Raw genomic sequence first — 23174 nt, forward strand, 5'->3', positions numbered from 1 at the left:
ATTACATCCTCTAAGAGGGGCACCTATGTAAAAATCCCATCTAAATCGTATCTAAAGATCCCTCTCTGACCCATAACCCTATCATATTTTCTTACTACTGATTACCCGCTGATATACTGTCAGGCTGGTGTCGTTTTATTTGTTAATTGTCTGTCTCCCTTCTGTTACATTCCATTAAAATGCAAGCTCCGTGCAAGACATTATATGTTTTGCTCATCACTGTGCCCACATCTAGAACAATGAAAGGTGCTCAAAATATATGTGAATAGATGAATGTGGAAGTCTTTCTGCTCTTTTAACTCAAGCCCAGAAAATAAATGGCAAGGGTACATTTGAAGAATGTATATAGTAACTTATTAATAAAGATATTAATTTGATTTATATAACAATAATCATGCATGCTCAGGAAGCAACCTTTTAGTATTTAGTTAAATGATGATGGTACTGATCACAAGATTAACCAGGATCATCTAAATCAAGTTTAATTAATTAGACACTTATAGTGCTCAGTGCTATTGAGCCACCAAATAGAGAAAAGATGTTTGAGGCAAACTTCTAGTCTTATAACTAGCAACCTTTTCCAGGACACCACAAAAATACTAGTAGCAGTGGAAATCAGACTGCCTAGTGATCAGGCAAAGAGCAAATCTGTAACTGGAAGCTCCTTATATAAGCTACCGGATCAGGGTTTTGGAACTAATTGAAGACAGAGGTACAGCTTAGTAATTACAGTAGAGGTCTGGTTCAAAATAGTTTGTTTATTTGTCTGTTGTCTAGTTGGTTGGTGTGTTTATGTGTTTGCTTACCTGTAAAAGGAAGTGAGAGGAAGTGGAGTACTTTTTAAAGACACTGCCAAAGGACTCAGTAGAAACAAAATGATAATACAAAGGGGGAAGTGAATGGATGAATTTCAGTGTCAGCTGGAGTCTGATTGAGACTTACCTTTGAAACAGAGTCAAATTTTTATTGCGCGGTTTGATTATTATCAACACCTAGAAGCATTCATCCTTTCTTAACAGTCTTTCCAGATGCATGTGAAAAAATAATACGGCTTTTACATGTGCATTTGTATTTCAAATCATTAAGGTAGAGAGAGTCTCACATCAGGAGAATATAGCTGTTCTACTGAAAATACTGATAAAATTAGTCATCTTCAATTGGTACCTTAGATCATTACCAAATATTTACAATATATAGAGACATACCATAGCAAGCTAATTATTGTGTGTGTGTTTTAAATAACTGTTGCATGGACATACTGTTACTCAAAAAAGAGATAAAGAGAGAGAGAAAGGAAGGGAGGAAGGGAGGAATGAAGAGAAGAAAGGAGGGAGAAGAAGGAAGGAAAAAAGAGAAAAAAAGAAAAATCTAACCTCTAATCATTGACTAAAACTTATTTTTAAAATTCTCTACAGTGTATACATACATTTGTATTTTTATTAAGAATTCCCCCACAAAGACACAGAGAAAGAAATTGTGTTGATTATGAAAATCAGTAGTGAAAAAGATTTGAAATTTAGATGTCTTACATAAATATAGAGGGTATATCATATATTCTGTATCACCCTAAATCCAAGAAGATGACAGTTTGTTTCCTGAATTATTCCCAAAAAGCTATTAAGCCTTTGGTAAAAAAAGAACTAAATATTGTTCACATGCCTAAAATTTATCAGTGTAAAGGTGTTTTCAATGAGTATAACTGTCTATGTAATTCTATTATTTAATTCACAAATGTTCATTCACCAAGGCTCTTTGCCCGAAATCTGGCACATCTGAAATGAGAGGCAACAGCAGATCTAAAAGGTATGTCAAACATTTTCCCTTCTATATCTTCTGAATTTTTTTTTGTCTCTTGTTTTCTCTGGCCCTAATTTCCAGAACATTCCTGGAACAAGCAACATTAAGAGGTATTCACATATGTAGTAAGCACTTACCACATGACAATGATTATTCTAAGAGCTTGGGATATATCAGGAATAAAAAAGATAAAGATACTGCCCTCATGTAATACAAGTTGCATAGATGGGAGAAAAATTATAAAAAGACAACATAATAAACAAGTAAATAATAAACAAAAGGACGCAAAGTTTTTCTTTAAACTTGGCACAAACTAATCGAGGAATAAAATCTAACCTGAACTGATGTAAGTTGCATATATACTTTATCTCCTCATATAAGTAGCCATATGTTTCCCTGCAGAAACATTAATGTGTTTAATAATGGTGCAATGGCCAAAATCCCACTAAGGCTAGTATATTATATAGAGTGTGTAACATATAATCTTCCTAAAATGCAAAAAGTCTAAATTCCAAAACACACTGAGGCCCAATGATTGTGGACCTGATGTAAAAAGTAGAATGGGGAATGAAGATCACATTTTTAAACAGATGGTCAGTTAGGTCACATGAGGTGGGGCGAGTGGTGCTTCCCCTTACCCCAAACTCAACTGGAACATATTATTGTGACCTTATTTGGAAATAGGATTTTTGCAGAAGTAATTAAGTTACAGATCTTGAGATGGGATCATTCTGCATTTAGGGTGGGCACTTAATCCAAGGACAGATGACCTTATAAGAGAAAGACAGAGAGAGATGTGGGGCACAGTTATACAAAGAGGAAGGCCATATGAATATGGTGGCAGAGATTGGAGTTACGCAGCTATGAGCCAAGGAATGCCAAGAACGACACCAGAATCTGGAAGAGAGGTATGGAATGGATTCTCCCTCAGAGGCTTCAGAAGGAACCAACCTATTGCTACAAACTGAACGATTGTGTCTCCCTGCGTCCACCACCAAAATCTGGGTGTTGAAGCCTAATCCCCAGTGTGATGGTATTTGGAAGTGGGGACTTTAAAAGGTGATTAGGTCATGAGGGTGAAGCCTCATGAATGGGATTTGTGCCCTTATAACAGAGACTCCTTTCTAAAGGATACTCCAGAGCTCCCTCACCCATTCAGTTATGTGAGGCCACAGGGAGAAGATGATAGTGGTCTATGAACCAGAAAAGCAGACCCTCACCACACAAGGGAATTTCCCATGATTTGATCTTAGACTTCCCAGCCTCCAGAACTGTGAGAAATAAATTTCTATTGTCTATAAACCAGCTACACTATGGTATGTTGCTATAGTGGCCTGAACAGACTGAGATACCTATCACTACACTGATTTCAGATTTCTGACTTTTAGAACTGAGAAAGAGTAAATTTCTGTTGTTTCAAGTCCCTCAGTTTGTACTCATGTATTATAGCAGCTCTAAAAAACTGATATACCTAATTAAGAAAGCAATATTTGAGCAAAGGCAAAATAGATGAAAGAGTCAAGCCAAGCAGATGTCTATGAGAAGCAATCCAAGCAGAGGGGAAAGCTAGTATAGGGCCCTAAAGTAGAAGCATATCAGGCATATTCTAGGATGCCCACTGTGACTATGCAGACGATAAGTTGTAAGAAGGCCAAGGCAGAAGCAGAAAACCAGTTACAACACTAGTGAAATACTGCAAACAAGAGATGATGGTAAGTGAGACCATAGTGGTATTGGTGGAAGTGAGGAGTAGTCAAACTCTGGACGTATTCTGAAGGCATAAACATTAGCATTTCCCAATGGACTAAATGTAGGCTATGAAAAAAAAAAAGAGAGAGAGAGAGAGAGAGTTTCTGTGTTTGTTTTATGCTTTGATTTTTTTTTTTTTTTTTTTTTTTTTTTTTTTTTGGGTAAGCAACTGGAAGGATGGAGTTCCTTTCTACTGAAAGGTGGTGTACCACAGCAGGTTTGGGAGAAATTATCAGAAGTATAACATAGTTTCAGCGTGCCTGGGTGGCTCAGTTGTTTAAGCATCTGTCTCTTGATTTCGGCTCAGGTCATGAACTCACAATTTTGTGAGTTTAAGCAACATGTAGGGCTCTGGGCACTGAATGTGTGGAACCTGCTTGGGATTCTCCCTCTCTCCCTTTTTCTCTATCCTTCCCCGCTCACACTCTCTCTGTCTCTCAAAATAAAGAAATAAACTTAAGAAAAAAGTATAGCATAGTTTGAGATGCGTGTTAAATATCCAGGTAGAGATGTTGAGTACATAATTGGCCATATGAGTCTAGGGTTCAAAAAAATGGTCAGAAGTGGAAATGGCAAGTTGAAAGCTGTTAACATAGAGCTGATATGAGATCACTAAAGAGGAAGGAAACACAGAAGAAAACCAAGGACTGACTCCTGGGAACTCCACCTTTAAGAGAGTGGGTATAGGTGGATAAGCCTGCAAAGGAGATTTCCAAGGAATGGCTAGTAAAGTAAGGGGAAACCAAGAAAGTGTGATATCCTAGGGCCCAAAAAGGAGGAAAGCGTGATCAACACTGTTAAATGCTGCTCATAGATTAAATAGGATAAGGATTAAGAATTTACTAATGAACTTAGAGATGAAAATAATTTACTGACCCAGATAAGGATAGTTTTGGTTAAGTGTTCTAAGCAAGTGCCTGACAAAAATGGGCTTAAAATAAAATAGGATGAAAAAATAGGAAGCAGCAATTAGGGACACTTATTTAAAGAAATGTTGCTATAAGGAAGTAAGAAAAATGGAACTGTAGCTGGTGGGATGAGAAGTGAGGATAAGAAAATTATGATTAATCAATCTGTTATTCACTTGAATTTTAAAATATAGATGTTTAAAATTCTTTTGAAGCAAATATTCACATAGAAGACATTGATAGATGTATAAAAACTTAATATATAGAAATTTAAAAATCATATGGAAAATAATATAATTTGTGGGGCACCTGGGTGGCTCAGCCAGTTAAGCATCAGACTTCAGTTCAGGTCATGATCTTACAGTTTGTGGGTTCGAGCCCGGCACTGGACTCTGTGCTGACAGCTCAAATTCTGTATCTTCTCCCTCTCTCTCTGCCTCTACCTGTCTCATGCTCTGCCTCTCTCTGTCTCTCAAAATAAATAAACATTTTTTAAAAAGGACATGTATTTAGTACATTTATTAGTAGTACAGGAGGCCATAGTAAATATAAAATTCCTTGGGGAAGCAAGGGTGACACAGTCAGTTAAGCATCAGACTCTGGATCAGCTCAGATCATGATCCAAGCATTGTGGGATGAAGCCCCACATCTGGCTCCGTGCTGAGCATGGAACCTGCTTAAGATTCTCTCTCTCTCTTTCTGCCTCTCTCCCCCATTCGCACTCTCTCTCAATAGAAGAAAGTAAAAAAATCAAAGAATTTTAAAAGTTAAAAAAATAATATACCTTGGAAATCTCTACTTGTGCACTGGAAGGCCATTTATGCTGCTATAAGCTCAAACAAACTAAAAACAAAAATCAATGCTATTTGGCTTATCCTGTCCTGGAAAAACTATAAAATCTGTCTCATACACAGTTACATAAAATAACGTTAACTAAACATGCTTACTGAGATTGAAGACCATAGTAGAGAATTTTACATAAACACTCATAGCCTGCAGAAAAGTGTGGCATTGCACATTGAGTTCTCTTGTTTATGCATTCTTTTAATAAAGAACAAAGAAACACGTGGCTCTTCTTTCATCTAACTGGCCATTTTTCATCTTATGTGTCTTCTAAGGCACACTAATACGAGAGAGAGTCAGATATCAGATATGACTTATTTAATGAATAATAGGAGAGTCGGGGTGCGGGGAAGGTGAGAAAAACTAGAATGAGCCATTCCTTGCTGTAGTGTACTGGGACAGAAAAAAAAAAGAACATATCGAGCTTACTGGCAGGGAGAAAAAGGCTAGAGTCATTTTGTCCTCATAAACGGATCAAACAATCATCACAGACACTAGACATACAGTAACATGAGACACCTAATCCCAGGAGGCAAGACCTATAAATTAAGGTACTTTAAAACACTTAATCCAGAATATGAAGGTTTGGGCAATGTTTTAGATTTCTCACAGGAACATGTTCTTTCATGCAATTTTATGAAGTTTTTGCTGGCTAGGCCATAAATTTTCCTATGGAACAATAATTCAACGGTTTGGTCCAATCCCATTAAGATTCAAATAATAATAATATAAATATTTATTTGGAAAAAATGCTCATTAATACATAAAAATCTTTCATCCAGGTATTCCTCAATCTACCAACCAATAATTGACTACATGCTCAGTTTAAGCATTATGTTTAATCATTTAAACACTGATTTTTCTCAAAGAATCATAAATTTTATTCTTAAAGATCTTATTAGATTGTGCCTACATATTTATCACTCTACCATATATTCAGAGTTAATTGCAAAGTCATTTCAAAATCAAATGCTAAGTAACCAAATTTGAGGGTTCCACTTTGTATTCCTCTTTAAGATGATTTCCTGTCAAATTCATACATAAGAACTAACATTTCAATAGAACACTGTTGGTTTTAGAAGCAGCCTAAAATCATCATACATAACTCCAGGAGTATCCTCTATATCATTCCTAATTAGAAGCAGATCAAATTAATGCTGGGCTATATCTGTTTGTAAGGAATTCACTTTCTTCTGATAGTAAATTTCTGCTTCTCTTAGGAGGAAAAAATCATATCATCTTTAAACTATACAAAAATCCTTCCTTACATTCAAGTAAACCTCTTGTCTTGTAGCTATACTATTTATTGGTTTTTTGTACTTCCTCTTTGCAATTCTACTTAACGATTCTAATTTATATTCGACATTACATATCTTCAAACATTTAAGATAGCTATAGAAACTAAAAGTTATGGCTCTTTAACCTAAGGAAAATGTATTTATAATAAAATTAATCCCCAAAACCAAAACTGAAAGGTAATAAAAAGTCAAGGAAGTAAACAGTTGTATTCAAAATGATGTTTTTATTTTGCTGTTGGGTTTGGTATTTTTTGTTTGTTTGTTTTGGGGGTGGTGTGTGGGGGCTGTTTCCAGATGCCAAATATCGGTAGAATTGAGAACTGAGCACAGACTGAGGAAATCTTTATTTACTCAATATGCTGATTCACAAAAGGAGGCCTCGATTTCAGATAACTGGAGAGCGATTTAATTTAGCTCTAAGAACACATTGATAAACTTCGTAAGTTTGCTAACTGTTGTACTGAATTGCCAAGATACAAAGTTTGATGGAGAAAGAAGGGAAAGGAATGTTTGCATAGATGCAAAATATATGAAAAGAGAACTCAAGAGTCTAAGTCACTTGTTGGAATGGCACAAGTTATGGACTGAATGTTTGTGTCTTCCCAAAATTCATATGCCAAAGCCCAAACCTCTAGTATGATGGCATTTGGGGGTGGGACTTTTGAGAAGTAATTAGGTTTAGCTGAGGTCATAAGGGTAGGGCCCCTTGATTTGATTAGTGTCCCTACAGGAAGAGGAAGAGAGACAAGATTGATCTTTCCCTTTCTGCCATGGGAGGACATAAGAGAAGGCAGCCATCTGGAAGTCAGGAAGAGGGTTCTCACCAGGAAAGGAATCTGCAGTTGCCTTGATTTTGGATTTCCTAGTCTCCAGAACTGTGAAAAACAGCTTTCTGGGATTTAAGACACTCGGCCTATGGCATTCCTTTATAGCAGCCTGAGCTAAGACAACATACAACTAACACCCCAGTCGAAAATACCTCCCTTCAGGCCATCCTACAAAACATGGCTAAAATACAATAGAACAGAAGAAGATAAAAAAATAATTAACATAGTCAATAGAACTTATTTAGCTATAATGATTTCCAGCCAATTCCTGACACAGTAAATGAGGGAAAATTGAGGAAGTGGGTAGAATAAGACTTTAAAATCTCAACAGATGTCATCTATGTGATATTTTTGAAGAATACAGAACAGATATAATCACACAAATACCTATTACCCACTTATGCTTGAAATTCCACCATTAAAAATATATCAATTGATTGTGAAGAATTTTATTCGATCATTTTATGCTAAAGTTACATAAGAAGGTTATATGATGGAAGGGACAGAAAGGAAATAGGCTAAAGGATGATAAACCGTAAAAGGAAATGTAGCAATAAGTTGAAGAGTAAAAACAAAAACAAGAACTTCAACTACTCCACAACTGTTTTCATGAGTCTTGTCTCTCTCATTGTTTTATTCTGATGGAGTCTTTTTTTTTTTAATTTTTTAATGTTTATTATTGAGACAGAGCGAGACAGAGCATGAGCAGGGGAGGGGCAGAGAGAGGGAGACAGAATCCAAAGCAGGCTTCAGGCTCTGAGCTGTCAGCACAGAGCCCGACGTGGGGCTCAAACTCACAAACCCTGAGATCATGACCTGAGCCAAAGTCGGACTTTTAACCATCCAGGCACCCCTCTGATGGTGTCTTAGAATAAGCACAAAAACCCTATTCAGTATCCTTCCCTACTTTTGCACATACCATGATAAAGAGGTGAGATTCTTACATTTTTGTGTAAAATGTATCATTCTGCTGATGTCCAAGATTATGTGTGCTATTGATATCTGATTATACTAAAATAAATATATGTTATATGTTACAACATATATGATGGAAATAAATCTGGTTGAAATATTAGTATGTAAGTCTCAAAAAATACATTTTATTTTTTCCAAAAGATCACAGTATTTTACTTTAATCCATTTTTAAGGGGATTAGTAACCACAACTTAAAAAATTAAAGTATTAATATGAGCACCTTAAAAGTATTTTTTGTCTCTCCTAAGCATTCAACTCTATAGATAGCACGTTCACATTCAGTTTTAATGGTCCATTTGAAATTAAAAAAAAAAAAATAGGCAAATAACACTCTAATTTAATCCACACTGGCAATGTTACTTCATTTTGAGATTGCTTTTAAATGCTGATCAAAGAGTGCAGAAAATTCTTTGCATTGCATTTTTATACTGCATAGTTTAGTTTATTTTAGTCACAATTAAGGGACACAGAATTTTTTTTAAAGTTTCTTTATTTTGAGAAAGAAGAGTGCATGCATGAGCAGGGGAAGGGCAGAGAAAGATGGAGACAGAGAATCCCAAGCAGGTTCTATGCTCTCACCACAGAGCCAGATGCAAGATCAAGAGTTGGACACTTAACCAACTGAGCCACTCAAGCACCCCCAGAATTCTTTTTTTAGAAAATAGTATGTATTTTTGTTTCTCGGGGGAAAGGTTAATAAGTCTTAACATGAATGTATTAGGACATCAAGTGAATTACACAATTTTTGATACAGAAAAGACTTTAGAAATCATCTTAATTCTGTTTGGATTATGAATTCCTCATAAAATATATTTCCCTGTCTCTTAAAAAATGTATATGTAAATATATATATTAGATCCTTAATTTACATATATTAAATATAAGTCCTTAATCCTGGGGTCTGTCAACTAGTGGTCATGGAAAGATTTTGAGAAATCCATAGCTCTGTGAAAATCTCTATGCAAATGTTTGTGTGTGTTTACACAGTGAATGATTATTTTATCATCTAAAACCTACTTTTTTACTTGCATTTTTTGAATATTTCTAAAAAGTAGTGAGCAATTAATGAAGCTTGTATTAAGTTTATTATGTTGTTACCTATAAGATGTCAGGCATCGTAGAAGTGGAGAGACTGATACCAAGGGCTAAATGTGTTCTTAAAATGAATTGCATGATGTTGGATTTTTTCCCAATCATGAATTTTAACAAACCAGGCTCTCTGTCCCCCTGCAGCTGAGTGAGTTGTTCAGTAGTCAAAAAATCACATCTCCCAAGACAGATGTTTATGGCCTCTACTCATATAAATAGGACATTTGTAAAATATTTAAGTAGCAAAAAATATATTGAATTGCAATGTACTTCGTTTATGTAGACTCCCAGTCCAGTTATTTTTTCTTGAGTGCTCACCAACTCAGTGATGCTTTTATATGCATATAGATTGTCCTTACACCCCAGAACCCTGGGCCTAATCTCTTGAGGCCAACACTTGCCATGACGTGTCATTCACATACAATGCCTGCAGTCATAGCACACACGTTCTGTCAACCTGCACCTTCTTAACTGCTTTGCTGTGCACCTGCTGCAATGCAACCAGTCAATTTGGCAGGAAAGATGGCCAGGAAATCCCCATGCTGCCTTCTTGTCCACTATGCAAGTATTTTAACGTGGCACATTCAGTATCAGTAGGGGAGACTGGTCAGGAGGCAATGACACTCTGTTCTCATATAAGAGCAAATTTGTGAAGGAAATCTGGTGTTTTCCATAAAAGCTGCTCACCTAAACTGTGGTTAACATCTTTGACATGTGCACATATGCTCCCGTGCAATCTGGTGAATGGGCACAAAGCCTAGACTATACAGGCATACATGTTCTGAGCTGCAGTAAAAACAGCATACAACCATCCACTCTGTTTAAAATTTAGCTAGCCTTAAAACTCACTGGTAATCAGTGGACTGGAAACATGTTTTATGTCAGCTCAGAAAAACAAAGTCAGAACTGCAGTAGCTGATGTTTACTGGGAACATACTATGAACGAACAACTGGAATTTTCCAAAGACAGTAGTCAGGGCACAATGCTTTGTACAAATGGTTTCTCATCCCTGAAGTAATCTGTCCATTTATTTGACAGTGGAATCCTTCATTTAAGGAGGAATCAGGTATCACCTTTTTTGCTTAAACTTCCCTCCTTCCATTTATTTGGTTTCAGGCATGAAGACTTGTGTACATATGGTAACTTAAAAACTGATAATTGCTTTAGATACTGTTGTGAGAATAAAATCAGGTAACTTAAATAATATTGCCAGGATTAGTACCTTGCATATAGTAGCATTTCCATACCTCCCTTTACAAACATGAACTTTATAAAATGCCTAAATCTCATGACTAATGTTTGATCAAAGGCACTAAACTGACTAAGGCACTTTATTTCACATAATTCTCAATGTATACCCTTGGAGAAAGTTATAATGCGGATGAGAGACAATCTACACCTATCATTGGTTTCTCTTCGATGTTAAGATTAAACAAAAAATAAATTTGGGTTTCTGGGGCACCTGGGTGGCTCAGTTGGCTGGGGATTCAATTCTTGATGTTGCTCAGATCATGATCCCAGGGTGGTGGAATGGAGCCCCATGTCCGGTTCCACACTGAGGGTGGAGCCTGCTTGGGATTCTCTCTCTCTCTCTCTCTCTCTCTCTCTCTCTCTCTCTCTCTCTTTCTCTCTGTCTGCCCCCTCCCCTGCTCCTGCACTCTCTTGCTCTCTTTCTAAAAAAGAAAAAAATTTTTAAATAAATTTGGGTTTCAAAATTTTGCTTACACATGACATGTCTAAAAATTAACTGTCTATAACATATCCCTACAAGATTATACCCCCATATGTGCAAAAGTTTTAGTGGAAGCTAAAAAAACAGCCTCCAAATTAAAGCATACTTTTGAGAAAATTGCACTTTTTTAATAAAGAAATAGACTTCTGTATTTTAAAAATTATATTTTGAGTTGTAGGTTTTTTTAAATAAAGCTAAATGAAATTGATTTGTGCAAACCATTGCATCCAGAGCCACTATTAAGGGCATTATGTACATGGAATGCTTTACAGAGTCTTTTACCAAGGGATTTAATTACACTGTGGGTTAGGAAGAAAAGGGTAGGGAAGAAATGGCTGAAGATTACTACTCATTAGTTCCTACTGTGAGAAGGTAGGGGGTGCCCTGTGGCAAGAAAAGTCAATATAGACTCCCTGCTGATGTTCTTAAAATAGTATCTTAATAGCTGGGGTTATAAAGATACCAAGGCCCCCAAACTGACCACACAAGGCATCACAGTATCTGAGCAAATGACCATACCTTTAATTAGATTACAAAGTTCAAGAGGGAGTAATTCTACAATGTTATCAGAGAGTTCTGAAGCTCCATAAGCAATAGATAGATAGATAGATAGATAGATAGATAGATAGATAGATAGATATAGATATACTGTATCTATATAGTCTATTACCAATATCTATATAGTATATAGTCTACTCTGTGTGTGATTCTATCTATATATCTGTATAGATATAGAGATATAGACAGAGTGATGGTGACAGTTACACACACACACTTACACACACACACAAAAAAAAAAGACTATAAGATACTGTGGTCCACAACTCATTGAATTTAGCTTCAAAAGCTCTTAACACTGTATCTGGCATATAATCGTATGTCCGTAAATATTTGTTGAATGAACAAATGCCTAATACTAAATTTGGTATGTTTAAATTTAAATACAAATCTTACATTAAATGTTTTAAACTTGAAAGAATTTCCAACTTGCTGAAAATAACAACTTAAGAAGCCTATATCTAACCAAAACCATCATTACATGAGTCCTACAGACTTGGGTTTGAATCCCAACCCTACCACCTAGTTCCTATATACTCCGGAGACTTTCATAATCTCTCTGACCCTTCTGTAAAATGGAGAAAATGAGACCCATTCTCACATGGTGGATGTGAAGCTTAAATCTGGCCATTTAGTTAATGTGTTTAAAGATGTCCATCCCCTAATAAAAGTTCAACATATAGTAACTATCATCATCATCATCATCATCATCATCAATGTTAGATGTCTGTTTAATTTTAACAGAATGGAACTTTTTACCTATTTTACTGATTCAAGGACAAAAAATGATGAAATGATTACTTCTAAAATGGTAATTGCAACATTCATCACTCTATGTAAGTTTGGAAAACGTTAAACATACTTTTTTAAGTTCCTAATTAAGCCCTCCTATTTTTGTATTAAAATATTAGAGATAATCAAGAGTACCACTAGAGAATAACTTTTTCTTAAAACAAAGTAATATATTTCTTAACTCACATGTGTGCTTCCAGTTTCCAGCAGAAAGTTGTTCAGAGATCTTTACATCTCTTAACATTTAAGTGACCCAAATGCAACTAAAAACATCCTTTATTGTGAATGTATTACCTTTGATTCCTCTGGAATTCTTCACTTTTAGTCTGTATGTCATACTTTCACTGGCTACAGAACAAGAAAGAAACAACTTTCTGATGTCAGATGCTGAAGATCAATAGCTATTTCCCAAAGTTTATGGCATAATTAAAATGTATAACAGGAATAATTTTCTCTTTAAACCCTAAGGCTAAGCCTAGAATTATTGACTGAGTCAAAGTTATGTGGTGTAACATTTTTTATTATGTTTATGGATAATATAAAGGAGTTTATGGCTTTTACATGTAATTTGTTAAGTTAAAAACACTGAAGAGGAAATATCCATTGCATCAGCAAAGCATCAATTGTTTAAAAACCTCTTTAAGGTGTATTTTGTAGAGGTAAATCTATATTCCTTTATACCAGTCTGTGGTCACCTAAAGCTTCAAGCTGAAGGTTAATGGTCAAAACATTCTTGAATTTAGTAGAATCCATTTACTTCAAACTACTTCTTCAGAGCTTTATCACCTTCAATAAAAGTGCCAGGAATGCAGGTATGATGGAAATATCATAAGGATGTGTGGGTAGGTAGGACAAGAAGAATCAGGATGTACCCAAAGAAAAACACTATTTGTATACATGAGGTTAAGTGAGTTTGTGCAGAATATAGTACCTATAGAAAAACAGATATATCAGTTATAGAATGGACTGGGAATAAAATATTTTTTTCCAGTAATAGAAATTAAGAGTCACTAATTTTTGTATATGGATATAAACGGCAACAATTTGAAACATTCCTTGGGCAGTCCTGTGTTTTTGTTTTGTTTATTTTTAAAGGTAGCTCTTTAAATTTTTTTTTAACGTTTATTTATTATTGAGAGACAGAGAGAGACAGAGCATGAGCGTGGGAGGGGCAGAGAGAGGAGGAGACACAGAATCCGAAGCAGGCTCCAGGCTGTGAACTGTCAGCACAGAGCCTGATGCGGGGGTCAAACTCACAAACAGCGAGATCATGACCTGAGCCGAAGTGGGATGTTTAACCAACTGAGCCACCCAGGTGCCCCAAAGGTGGCTCTTTTAAATTTTTTTTTTTCAACGTTTTTTATTTATTTTTGGGACAGAGAGAGACAGAGCATGAACGGGGGAGGGGCAGAGAGAGAGGGAGACACAGAATCCGAAACAGGCTCCAGGCTCTGAGCCATCAGCCCAGAGCCCGACGCGGGGCTCGAACTCACGGACCGCGAGATCGTGACCTGGCTGAAGTCGGACGCTCAACCGACTGCGCCACCCAGGCGTCCCAAGGTGGCTCTTTTAAAATGGTACACCTGGGAATGTGGTGATTAAGAAACAATGAAGTCAGATATATCCTAGATTTAAATCATAGCTTAGTCTCTCGTTGGTATTTACTAAATGTCCAAGTGTATTACTTGCCCTTTTCATTATTATCAATGTTAATAACATAATTATACAAACTCTATTTGTAAGCATCTTAAAAATTTTGAGTGGATAAAAACTGACCCAACCTTATTTTGCTTTCTTCAAACAGAGTCAAATGGAAGTGTGTCCCTATAATCCCTATCGTCTCAAAGGTCTGCTACATTTCATGCTGTAAGGCCAGTATTACATATAGGCAGTTTCTAAGTGTTACACAGATGAGAAGATACCACTATAAAAGCTTATTGGCAGTGAAGCCTGGGTATTCCGTTGTTTTTAAAAAGCTTGATGATTTTGTAATAAAATGTACTCCTTCTAGTTCTGCTATAGTCCAGGGGCATGCAATCTGAAAACAATAGCTGGAGTAGGCTTACTGGGTGGTGCTACATGTTTTAAAGTGTAAATCTTCCAGAATAACAATCTCTAATTCTGCAGACAAGCCAATAACACACACTCAGTTCTCTATGAAAACTGGCTTAATAATCAGCCAGCATTTTTTTTTTCCCTGTTGCATTCCCATATTCACTGACACTATCTCCCAGCCTCTCTAGCCAGACTTTTTATTTTTCTTTCATGGAATCAATACCCCACACACAGCCCCACCCTAACTGCTGGATGAACTCATCCTTTATTGCAAAGATGCAGTCCATTTGGCATAAGCTCCATCACCCACTCCACTCTATAACTCAGCAGATCTGTCTTCTTAGTCTTCTGTGTAGAAAGTTGCCCTCCTGCTCTTTAAAGTTACTCTAAAAAGACCAAGTCCTCATCTTCATCAGACACAACCTTATTTTAGCCCCTTCACCTTCTCCCCCGACACTGCTTCCTCATTTGTGAAAAGTGAAAATGATATCTATTCATAGAACTGTTGCAATGGAACTACATCCTTTGTTCACTCTTCCCCACTCTTCTCCCACGCCCCAGCTCAATCATGCCCCTTTCCCACAGCACAATCTCCTTCCAGCTCCTACAGGCTGACTTTGTGAGTTCGTCTTTTCTTTTTACCTCATGCTTGATAATTCTCCAATTGTTTCTTCCTCATACCCCACCTTAATTCTGAATTTGAATCACCCTGTGACTATTCTGATGTTTGATATTTTTCACTATTTTACAGGGTAGTCCCCACAATGCACTTCCCTGAAAACACTGTCATCTGTATCTTCTTTTTGTCCCATGACTCCATCTCTGTTTCTTTCATTTCTGCTCAGATTTCAGAGGTTACTGTTTTTTATCACCCATCTTTCCTTCTTACTTAAACATCCATTTTTTTGTATAATCTCACCTACTCACAGTGGCATCTATGACTTAAGTTTTAGTAATTTCCAACTCTTTAATTCCATCCTAGTTTTCTCTCCCAAGGTCTACTGCCATTTTTGCAACTTAAGTCCTGAACACTTTCATCAATATATAACACTTGTAGCTTGAAGCCATTTTCTTTTTTTTTTTTTTTTTAATTTTTAAACATTTATTCATTTTTGAGAGACAGAGAGAGACAGAGCATGAGCAGGGGAGGGGCAGAGAGAGAGGGAGACACAGAATCTGAAGCAGACTCCAGGCTCTGAGCTGTCAGCACAGAGCCCTAGGCAGGGCTTGAGCCAACAAACAATGAGATCATGACCAGAGCTGAAGTTGGATGCTTAACTGACTGAGTCATCCAGGCGCCCCTGAAGCCATTTTCCTTAAAACAATCTCCTATTTCTCTTCCTAAACTGTTCCCTGTCCTACATTCCCTACATCAGCTAACAGGATGATCCTCTCTGCCACCTAAGCCAGAAATTTAGTTTTCCACAAGCTCTTCCTTCTTGTGCGCTCAATAAAGCAAACACCAATTTTACCTCAAATATCACTCCAATGCATTTTATTTTTGTCAAATCCCACCATTATGACATGAACTCAGTTTTCCATTACTGTGTGATGAGGGACAATGATGAAGATGAATTTGAAATTGAGCAAGAAGGCAGCTTTCTTTCTGTAACAAAGATATAGTCATACGATTATTTACATTTGAGCATATAATTCTCATTGGGTGGTTGTAAATCTTAAATATGTAGACACTCACAACAGCCTCTGGCACACAGTATACACGCAATACATGTTTTCCCCTACCACCACAACCAATATTTCATACTGAAATTCTTCAAGAGCTCACCTAGGTAACTCCAACCCAAGTTACAGAACTAGAGGAAATGAGAAGGAACCAGTGCTTTAGCACTGAATGACAACACACTGCTCCCAATCTCCTAGAATAGACTCTGTGTTAATTATTCTTCTTCTAGAAACATGTCTCTGTCCATTTTAAGACTTTTTTATTTGCCTTTTTTTAGTTAAGTCTTGATTTATTTCATTTTGCATTTACCATGTTAAGTGACTGCTACTTTATGCTCAACTAATTTTCATGTTAGAATAAATGTAAATTGCATAGATAGATACACAGAAGTAACAGTATGAATTTTATCTTCTTTTTTCTGAGCATATTAAATGTATACTTATTGAAATACAGTATTATATGTTAGCTGTCGCTCCAGGCACTAGAAATACAGAAATAAACAAGTCAGCCATGATCTTTCATCTCAGAGACAAAACATAGTATTGCCAAGAAATAGGCAATACAAAAATACACACACACACACAAAAGAAAGAAAGAAAGAAAGAAAGAAAGAAAGAAAGAAAGAAAGAAAGAAAGAAAGAGAAAGAAGGAAAGAGAAAAGAAAATGGCTCACAATGAGCTATGAAAATAATTAAAATCAGCCATTAAGATAGAATGGCTGTTCTAGTTTGAGAGAATAGAAAAGATACCACTGAGATGACATTTGATCTGATAACTGAATGACAGGAAGAAACAAACATAGGAAGTTTAGCCTGAACTACCAATACACAGAGTCTTAGAGGTCTCAGTTTGGTGTGTTTGTTGGAGAAAGAAAAGTCCAAAACTGTTGTGAGATTCAAATAATCTGCTTAGTAAATCTCTGCCTTGATTTTGCACCCAATAAATTCTAGTTCTTTTCCCCTTTATATTTATGTGATTATAAAGACAAATTATTTACCATCTAATCAACATAAGTAAATGCAAATTTCATGTGAAGACTACTTTTCCAGAACATTTTATTAACTAAATACCAATCTTATTGTGGGTTATGTTATCAAGTCACATAAGACTATTTCAATAAAAATAATTTAGTAATTACAAATTCCTAGAAATATAAACAATATTATATTTGCTAATCCAGAAAAAAAATAATGCCTAAAAGAAATCCACAGAAAGCAAATGGTAAACTGAAAAGAATATAAAATATGAACCCACAACTTATGAGAACACAGCCCTAAGAATAAAAACATTATAGGGACGCTTGGGTGGCTCTGTCGATTGAGTGACAGACTCTTGGTTTCAGCTCAGGTCAGGATCTCATGGTTTCCTGGATTCATACCCTGTCCCTGGCTCTGTGCTCTGGGATTCTTTCTCTCCCTCTCTCTGCCCCTCCCCTGCTTGCATATAAGCATAGCATTATTATGCTTATATGCATAATATATATAAGTATAAATACATATATATATATACATAAGCATATGGTATTACTTAAGTGTCTCCCCTGCAGTTTTTACTGGATTTTATATAGGTATTTTATGTTTACTTTGGTTAACTAAAGGAATCAGTACATTCAAATCTGTGGCAGATCTGGTTGGGGAGTGGGGAGTAGGTGGTGTACAAACACAGATTAAGAATAGAGGAGAGCACACTGGTGTTAATAATATTTATGTAGCATTATAAACCCTCTTTAAAGATTTTATAAACCTCAATTGCACTGAGGTAATGATATTGCCTTAAGTTTCTAATTTTGATATGAATAAATAGGAATTTGGATGAACAAAAAGAAAATAATAATGTTTTATTTATTTTTTTTAGGTTTATCTATTTATCTTGAGAGAGACAGAGATCACAAACCATGAGATCATGACCTGAGCTGAGATCAAGGGTCAGATGCTGAACCAACTGAGCCACCCAGGTGCCCCTGTCTCTATAACTCTTAACTTTATTTCTCAGTATTGCCTAATAAAACCCCTCTCTTCTAGCTAGGCCTGCCCCCTGACACCTATAGAAATTACTCTGATGTCTGCCACCATCTCAATGCATCCCTTGAATAAGTGATATGTGTTTATATCATTTGAACACCATAAATCTTAAAACCAATTTCTTACTTTCTTTTGTCTGCTAGGAAGCTTGAAAACAAATTTGTGACCTGTTTGGTAGCTGTATAGAATGTTCTGCCACATATTTTGTATACAAAATTTCAATTGTTATTTTAACCTTATTTTTTTCATAAGGTTAGTTATGCTTACTTATTTGTAGCCTATTTCAAAATATTAATGTTTTGAAAATTCTTTTGTTTCCAATAAGAGGAGAATCACGCATGTAAATAAATGGATGGATATAATTTCTATGCCTTGTCTTTGTTTATTTTGCCAGGGAAGACCTTCTTCCTTCTGACCATATATTCTACTTTACCAAACCTGCCAGAGCCAGTTTACATCATATCTTCTCTATGAAACTCACTATAAATTCCTAGGTTTCCCTATAAATTCTTAGATAGCTGTCTGTGATTATAACAATAACAAAAAATTGGCAAGAGTGGAAGCAACTTTGCCCCTTTTGTGGCAAAATATATTTTTCCCATCTCTGAAATTGGCCACCAACAAAATATTGATGTGATGAAAATTTTTTTCAAGATTTATCAGTAGTGTAAAGGAAGATAGGACTTGTCTGTGATTGTATTAAAGGTCCATAAACAAAGAGGAAAGCAGCTCTCTCTGCTTCTCACACTTTGTTTGCAAAAGAACTTACTTTTGAAAAGCCAAGAGAATCACAGAGATGGGATGGTTTCAAGACTTTAATTCTCAGAAATGAATCATTTACCAAGGTCTGAAGTCACACACCGAAGTTGATTGTATTGTTTAACAGGTGTACACGCACATCTTTTGGTTATTTACATGAATTACATTAAGTTCAGAAGTTGACTTTTCAAAATATTTCTCTTTTGGGATTTTTTAGTAGATGGGATTTTGTACTATACTCTAAGTCACATTTTTGTTGTTGTTGTTATTGTTGTTTTGTGTTTTTTGTTTTTTTGTTTTTAAGTACACACTAGACAGCTTGCACTACAGTGACCAGGGGTTTAAAGAGGGCAGGTGAATTGTATTTCAATAAATTATAAAGGCATCTTAAAGTGAGCTCTATGCCCAATGTGGGGCTCGAACTCATGACCCCAAGATCAAGAGTCACATGCTGTACCAACTAAGCCAGCCAGACATCCCTATACAGGTATTTCTGAATGCACCTTCTCAAGTGTTCAACTATGGAGATGGTTAAACATCTATCAATAAAGCAACAAAATAGCCCTGGCAAATAAAACTATTTGCACATACTTTTCCTGAAGAGAGATTAGAAGCTGGAGGCATCGAACTGAAGCTCAATACCCCTTTAAGGGCTTTCATCCTAATCACGTTTTCTTTGCTATCTTGTCAGTCACCCATTTTTTTCTTCTTCTCTCATGTATCAAGTGTAATACCTTGCAATAATAAGTCAAGTATGTGCTTGGTTAATCCTCTCCCCAAAAACTGTGATACAAAAAAAGGCTGGCTTACTGTCCTACTCAATTAGCCAAATTCGTTTTAACTCTTTCCAAAGCTAGAAAATAGGCATACAACGTAATAATTATAAGGTGTTTATACATGTACAATCATCAGATCATTACTTGCACCCTTTGTTTTATTTCTTTAAGAAAAGGAACAGATGTAAAGACAGATCCAACCTTTTAAATATATGGAAAAATTTTCATTGCGTTATTAATAATAATGTTTAAACAATCAAGTCATCCTGTAGGTATGTGTCACCTGCTTTTCAAGAAGATTTTATAGTGACTTTAATTGAAACTTAAAATGTTTCCCTTTAAAATAATTGCAGTGCCATAAAATATCATTTAAATCAAAGGAGCTTAAACCGTGCTTTTCAGAACATTTAAAAGTCCAGGAACAAACTCTAAATTTCAAAGTGTTTGAGAATTGGCCTTTCCCCCAGCAGCAGGTTTTAACTGAGTACATGTTTTTAACCACCTTTATCTAATGTTCCATTCAAGTACATTGCTTGCTGTTTTATTTCTAGTAAAGCAAAGATCTTATATCCATTTAGAAAGACAAGAAAAAAAGTGCTCCTCAGATCAGTTATGCTGCTTTCATTAACTGTTTCTTACACATTATTTCAGAGTTCATCTTCTAATCTCATTGCCTCCTCCAGGGATTCTCTCTCTGGGAAAAATCCCCCAGCCATCTTCCCAGGCACCCTTGCCTAACCCATTTAGGTCAGACTCACCTGGGATTTCATGCCTTGACATTTTCTGCAATTTTACTTGCTCCAAATGTGCTCAAATTTATCCTTAGAAAATAAGGTCTCTTCAGCAGAGCTTCTGGGAGTTCCAACTCCAAAACGCCCTGTTGCCTTAATATGTAAATTTCAACTCCAAAATGTCTCAGGTCTTCAAGTGTTCCAACCTATCAATTAGAGCTAGTGAAAGCCTTCCTTCTGGAACACAGGTTAAACAACAGCTTCTTACACTTTTCCTGCTTAAAAATGCTGTGAAAGTTCTGTAGACTGGGAAGGAGCAGTCCTAAACTGGTTAGTCCTCTTTGGGGTTTTAGAAAGATTTCAAGGCACTCACAGGCATGGTTTACGATGATGAATGCAGAGATACTTTTTCCACCACAGAAGGTAAACATGCACACCAAACCAGTATAACAGGTCAGGGTACACAGTACTGCTGCCCTCCGGCTGCAATTTAGAAGCACAGACACTAAGGCACCTTCTTGCCTAGATATTTTTCTTCTTTTCGTAGCTCAGTAGAATATGTATAATTTCTAAAAAACTGTCTGAATCGTAAGAAACATGATACATTCAATGCATGTGTGTCTGGACTTTCATGCTGATGCCTCTGGGCTGTGGTGAAAGTCAAGTAAATGTCTTAAAAACCAATGTAACTTTAATGGAGTCCAGAAAAATTCCAAGCCTGGATGGACCAGTCTCATAATAACATGACTGAATACTGGACAATTCTTTCTGGGCCATAACTATAGACACCTTTCTAAAAGGTGTCAATATTGAAAGCATTCATAACCCTGATATCCCCTTTTGAAATAGGAAAGTAAATGTCTCCAGAATGTAATGTGCCAAATTCCTCTATTAAATTATAGGCTCTGGGCAGCAAGAGTGGAGACCTGGGTTCTGGCAACTGCTTCTGAGATAGCAAAGGTAATTTTCTTGCCTTCATAGGATCTGTTTGCTAACTCTACAACGTAACAATATTGGACTTGAGGCCCTTTAAGCTCCCTGGTACCTTGAAAATGTTAATATTCTACAAATTTTTTTCTCCCCTAACTCTGATGGCCAAATTCTCCTTCAGTGGCTTGCTGAAAAGTCCTCTCTTTTCTGCTGATTGTTCTTTAGAACTGGCCTTGGATTTCACAGGGTCTAGTCAACTCTTCTGGACTTTGAAACATTTTTCCCCATAGCTCTAGTCTTTTGTGGCCTGTAGAATAGCGGTTTTCTAGATCTAGAAAACTAAGAACTGGTGTAGGAAGGGAAGCTATAATTAGAAGATGCTCAAAAACATGTAAGTAGACTTCCAGAGTTACAAGTGTGTGTTGGACAGTCCAGGGGAGACCCCCACTCAAAGAAATCTCTCTCAAGATTGTCTCAGCCTTGAACTCAGAGATACCTTTTATTTAAATAATTCCAAAAATGAATTTGTATATCATATCCTTCACAAAGAGGCAGGTGGCCTTAGACATGCTTTGACCAAGGAGGAATAGGAGGGAAATAAAATGGAAAAAGCTCATGTGGACTGAGTTTCTGAGGGAGGGGGGACTCATCGGATAAGGGACACAGCTGGATAGTGACAGATTCTTTCCCTCTCTTACAATTCCTACTAGGGTCTGCTCTGCCTGTTGCTAATAACCCTGTAATAGAAAATGCATGTCCTTCCTGACAGGGAATACAGGTAAGGGGCATTTTTATGTCCAAGGGTAGCCTCTGGAAAAATCTTAGCCTAAGGAATTTTCCAGGGAGCTGCCTGCCTAGGAGGAAGTCGTCACCCTCCTGTCCTTCCAGTCATGGCCTTTCACTACTATCACAGATTTACCACGTGCTACTCAGTGGGACATGTGAGTCTGCAGGTATTACACAAGGGAATGTTGCTTCCTTTCCTCAGCAAATACAATGCTCAAAAAGCATTTGCTCCCATTCCTGTTGCCATATTATATCTTATTTATATTTTCAAAAATAAGAAGAAAGAAATCTAGCATTTTATCCTATCCTAAATAATTCTATTTTATGAATCTTGAGAATATTATGAGCCTTCTCATATAAAATTTTACATTATTCTCTGTAGGGTTACTTTTCATTGGGACTGAAATGAAGAGATTGTTTTTTATGTTGGAAAAAAAATAATTGAGATCTGTTCACATGAAGCTGAAGATAACCTTGGAACAACTTCACTTTCATTTGGGAAAAAATAGGTTCCTAATACCATAGCTGCTGATAGCTTACAGGTTGTAAAGTGTACCCTTACCTGGCTACCAGGGTGTAAAACCTACAGGAAATAGCACTAAAATGAATAATCTTTGACAATGTCTATGGCTAGCCCTCCAAGTTGTGAGTAGACATGGTCACAGTCTAGCCACACGGCATTAGAAAACCACTATTCAAAGCACATGATGGAATTCTAAGGATAATCTACTATTACTTATTATCTTCATAACCAAAAAAATTAAATCATCCATATGTTTAATGCACAATGACATTAATTTGAATACAGTCATTTCTATTAAATTTGTATTCTGATAGAAATTTCATTTCTATTCGGATTATCT

The 23174-nt window shown here is 36.3% G+C and overlaps 1 protein-coding gene across 5 annotated transcripts in view; it reads right to left on the reverse strand.

Moving 5' to 3' along the window:
- NAALADL2 (N-acetylated alpha-linked acidic dipeptidase like 2) overlaps positions 1-23174 on the reverse strand; it is a 1333736-nt gene that overhangs the window by 889333 nt on the left and 421229 nt on the right. The window contains exon 1 of one of the 5 annotated variants that reach the window (XM_019463209.2): positions 20623-20953. The exons of the other annotated variants lie outside the window; for them this stretch is intronic. Within the exon in view, the coding sequence (XP_019318754.1) occupies positions 20623-20644 (22 nt within the window). The 5' untranslated portion in view covers positions 20645-20953. Of the gene's footprint in view, positions 1-20622; positions 20954-23174 lie in introns of those variants that run through there. 5 annotated transcript variants of the gene reach the window in all.

Source organism: Panthera pardus, unplaced genomic scaffold, assembly GCF_024362965.1.
Source record: "Panthera pardus isolate Hobbes unplaced genomic scaffold, ASM2436296v1 HiC_scaffold_16, whole genome shotgun sequence".
NCBI lineage: Eukaryota > Metazoa > Chordata > Mammalia > Carnivora > Felidae > Panthera > Panthera pardus.